We start from the raw sequence: 3,594 nt of genomic DNA, 5'->3' as shown, positions 1-3,594 counted from the left end.
TAGGTAAATGTCCGCATAACCAGGATGGTTCGGGAAATGTTTGTGAGAATATCAATTTATTAAATTAATCCAATAAATATAAAACGAAAATTTTTACGAAAATTTACCGAACCTTCTGGGAATTCTCCGAACGTTCCATTGGAATGTTTCAGGAATATTCAGGAAAATTTGTATGCTGTCCCGGATAATATTATAAGATTATTGTACTTACATATATTAATAGTATTATATATTATTATTTACATTATTTTCTTCAAATTAATTTTTTTAATTCAGTTTTTTGTGTATTTTCGGTTCTTCCTTGTAATATTAATATTATAATTATCTAATTATTTACTTAAAATCAATATTTCATAAATAACTAAAACACGTTTATACTGAAATACTGAAAATATTTTCGTTGAAACATAAAAGCTTCAGGGCAACATTTATTCATATGAGTTTACGTATGTAAATGATATTATTAATAAATATTAGTTTTTTGCCGCCTTGCGCGCTATATTTATTTTTATTTTAAATTTCTTAATGTATAGTGTCTCATAAAAACGGACATTCTTTCATAATACGGTCGGTTACCTTAAACTTCAAATCCTTCCGAGTGTATACATATATAATCTATGTAATATCCCTACAGCAGAAGAGAAGGAATATGATGAAAATATAATTTATTATTGGAGTCGAGTGAAGTATTGGGATTTAACAGCGCAAAAGTACAATCGTGAGTGTTTTTCTTTGAAAATGGAGATCAAATACAAAGAAAAAGAATTGTTTTTATGTTGGCTGAACTTGATTCTATGGAAAACAAAAATCGACTTTGATTACTCATTCTTGATGCTCTGAAAAACAATTTCAAAATATAGACATAAGATCAGATGAACCACTAACGAACTATTTTCTCACTACAAAGTACGCAACAGAAATCAGCACTGAAAGTAACTATGTGAAAAAATCTCAATTTAAAAAGGAACCTGGGTGATTCTTCAACAGAGAATTTTGGAATGCGCCTACTCGTAGAAAAATATAGCAAGGCGTGTGACATAACATCAGTTTCTTCAACTAACTACTTCAGACATATCTTGAAAGTATAATTATCTATTTCCACTATACTTAGGGACAGTCCCACCGTTAAATGAAACTCAATGACGCAATAAACTACTTAGAAAGCTTCTTAAGGGGTTTGGGCACCACTTAAGTTGCTAGTAAAAGCAGTACAATCCGCCCTCAGTGATTCAAGACTGCTAATATCTACAAAATCTTAAATTATATTTTACAGAACGACCAGCTACAGATCTTAGAATCTTGATCAACGCTACTTCATATACATGATTTAAAAAAATTCTCTAGCACAAATTTAATTCAAAATACTTATTCAGCTCTTGTTATTATGACACAGATCAAAAGTACATAAGTGACCTGTTTCGCTTGTCTATAGAATCAACTTGCAAATAGGAAAACATGCGAAAATGTAAAATTTTCACTAAAATCCGTAAAATTCAAAGAAATACGCGAAATTATGAGAAACTACAAGAAATAATAAATGTCAAAGAAGTTATTTTCAAAAAAATATCGGAAAATTTTCGCAGTGTCTATTCGTCAGCAGGCTGCTGAGTACAGTAAATTTAATTTTTAGGAACTATATCTCTCTGCATAATAAATTCCTACATATATGCATTAAATGGACGTAATGGATGATTTTATTATTTTCTCACGGTTATATGCGATAGTTAACTTTGTATAACACATTATTGAAAGTATGTTTAACATTTAAAAACTTTGGTTTCTTTGGCTTAAGACTATCTCAAGGTACCGCGGCATGCCGGTTCCCTCGGAGACCTTTTTCGATTGTTCAGCGCTGCCCTGGATCTCGAAGCGCTGTGGCTCTCAAACGGCGCCTTCTGCATTATGTTACACTGAGAAACTTTGTACTGGAAAAATTACTAAATTAGGTTATAATCGAGGGACCAAGGCGATAATTCGTATATTTTAATAAAATAATCGTAAGCTATGCTATTTTTATATGAAATTTTCCTATTGATAATACGAAGTCTTAGTATTTTTTTATAGTAAAATCATAGATAGGATACATTAGTAGAGACATAATTAAATTATATAAAAAGAGTAGAAGTAATAAGTACCTGAATAACATAAAAGACTAAATTTTTAAGAGGAATTGCTATTGTCTGTAGGAATATGAATTATACTATGACACTTTCTATTTTTTTGTATTATGGAGTAAGACAAATTCGGAAGATCGCTCTCGAATATTAGTAAGTGACTTATTAAGCGAGCCTAGCGTTGTACCGAGTGCAGCCGAGCGTAAACCATGTCAGCCGACCAACGCTCTGCTGAAGTTCCTTAAATTTATCAATCACTCGATTTGGGTTGATGTAAAGATCCTTATTGCAATAAATTAGGATAATTCAAAAAGTTACAATTGAAAAACAAATTTTCCACAGAGGGCAAAAAATAATTTTTTACCTTGATATTAGGACATTTGATTACGTTAAGATATAGTGATTAGAATTTTAAAAATGCCATCACTGTGAACAATTAATAAATAATTTAATGGAATTTAATTTGACTGCTAGCATTTACTTGATAAGAGCGATAAATTTCTGGCTCTCATTATCTAGTTTAGCCGAATGGAAAATCGCCGTGCTGCCGCGCTGGAGACGCGTGTTCGATTCCCACCCGCTTTATTCTAATCACATTTTTCTGTTTCAGCTTATAATATGATATTCCTGCATGTATATATAATAATATATAAACTATATATAATCGTGTATACTGTACAATTGCAATTTAAATCAATATAATAGTGCGAAAGAATTCAAAATCCCATAATAAATAAGTCTGCATTTACGTCGTATGCTCGTGTAAACTGATACGTATCGCAACCTTCAACGCTACGCGGCACATGTTGGGTTTATTTTTTTCGTCTGCTAATCTGACTGCACCAATTTTTACTAAGTCGCTTGCCAAATCAGTGCGCCGGTCTCTCTCGACGTTATTATAGTCCTTTGCAAATATTTCAATCTTCTGGAGAAATAAATGTAACATTTTTAAATTTTATTCCAATGAATTTTGTAGTTCGGCATGCCATTATTAGTTACTACTCGGAGTAGTAAACATTACAAAAGTTCCCCTATGTCCCTCCAATGCAAACTGAAAATAGTAAAATCTAGTCTGATTTTTAGTAAATATTGCAGCAAAAGATTTCTCCTTGAAATTAAAGCAGAAAAATTTCCATGTATGATGCAATACCCGAATAAAAATGCTTAGACTTGAATTCGATTTCTAGCTGCGTCTCAAAACCGAGTCGAGTCTTAAGCCGCTTCCTCAGGCTTAAAAATTAGCCCATGTATTACTCTGGCAAGTTTTTCTCCTACAATTCTGAATTGTATGATTTCATATTTCAACCACAGACTATAAATGCCTAATGCAGAACCTCTCAGAGCCATTTTCTTATTCATTTCATTTATTCATTAATTCATTTCATTGCTTTTCATTCGAAAAATTAAAATATTATTAACAGAAAGCGGAGGAGCCTTCTTTTTCGAGTTGGGGACCTAGCCATAGAATTATAAAATTAAA

The 3,594-nt window shown here is 31.6% G+C and overlaps 2 protein-coding genes across 10 annotated transcripts in view; one reads left to right on the top strand and one right to left on the bottom strand.

Moving 5' to 3' along the window:
• Positions 1 to 3,594, bottom strand: part of LOC117179102 (elongation factor-like GTPase 1) — a 495,923-nt gene that overhangs the window by 459,627 nt on the left and 32,702 nt on the right. The window contains exon 5 of one of the 7 annotated variants that reach the window (XM_033370767.1): positions 1,672 to 1,925. The exons of the other annotated variants lie outside the window; for them this stretch is intronic. Coding sequence (XP_033226658.1) covers positions 1,906 to 1,925 — 20 coding nt within the window. The 3' untranslated portion in view covers positions 1,672 to 1,905. Of the gene's footprint in view, positions 1 to 1,671; positions 1,926 to 3,594 lie in introns of those variants that run through there. 7 annotated transcript variants of the gene reach the window in all.
• LOC117179103 overlaps positions 1 to 3,594 on the top strand; it is a 195,249-nt gene that overhangs the window by 176,362 nt on the left and 15,293 nt on the right. The window lies entirely within an intron of this gene.

The sequence above is a fragment of the Belonocnema kinseyi genome, chromosome 8, assembly GCF_010883055.1.
Source record: "Belonocnema kinseyi isolate 2016_QV_RU_SX_M_011 chromosome 8, B_treatae_v1, whole genome shotgun sequence".
Lineage (NCBI taxonomy): Eukaryota > Metazoa > Arthropoda > Insecta > Hymenoptera > Cynipidae > Belonocnema > Belonocnema kinseyi.
This window is presented reverse-complemented; position numbering and strand designations above follow the sequence as displayed.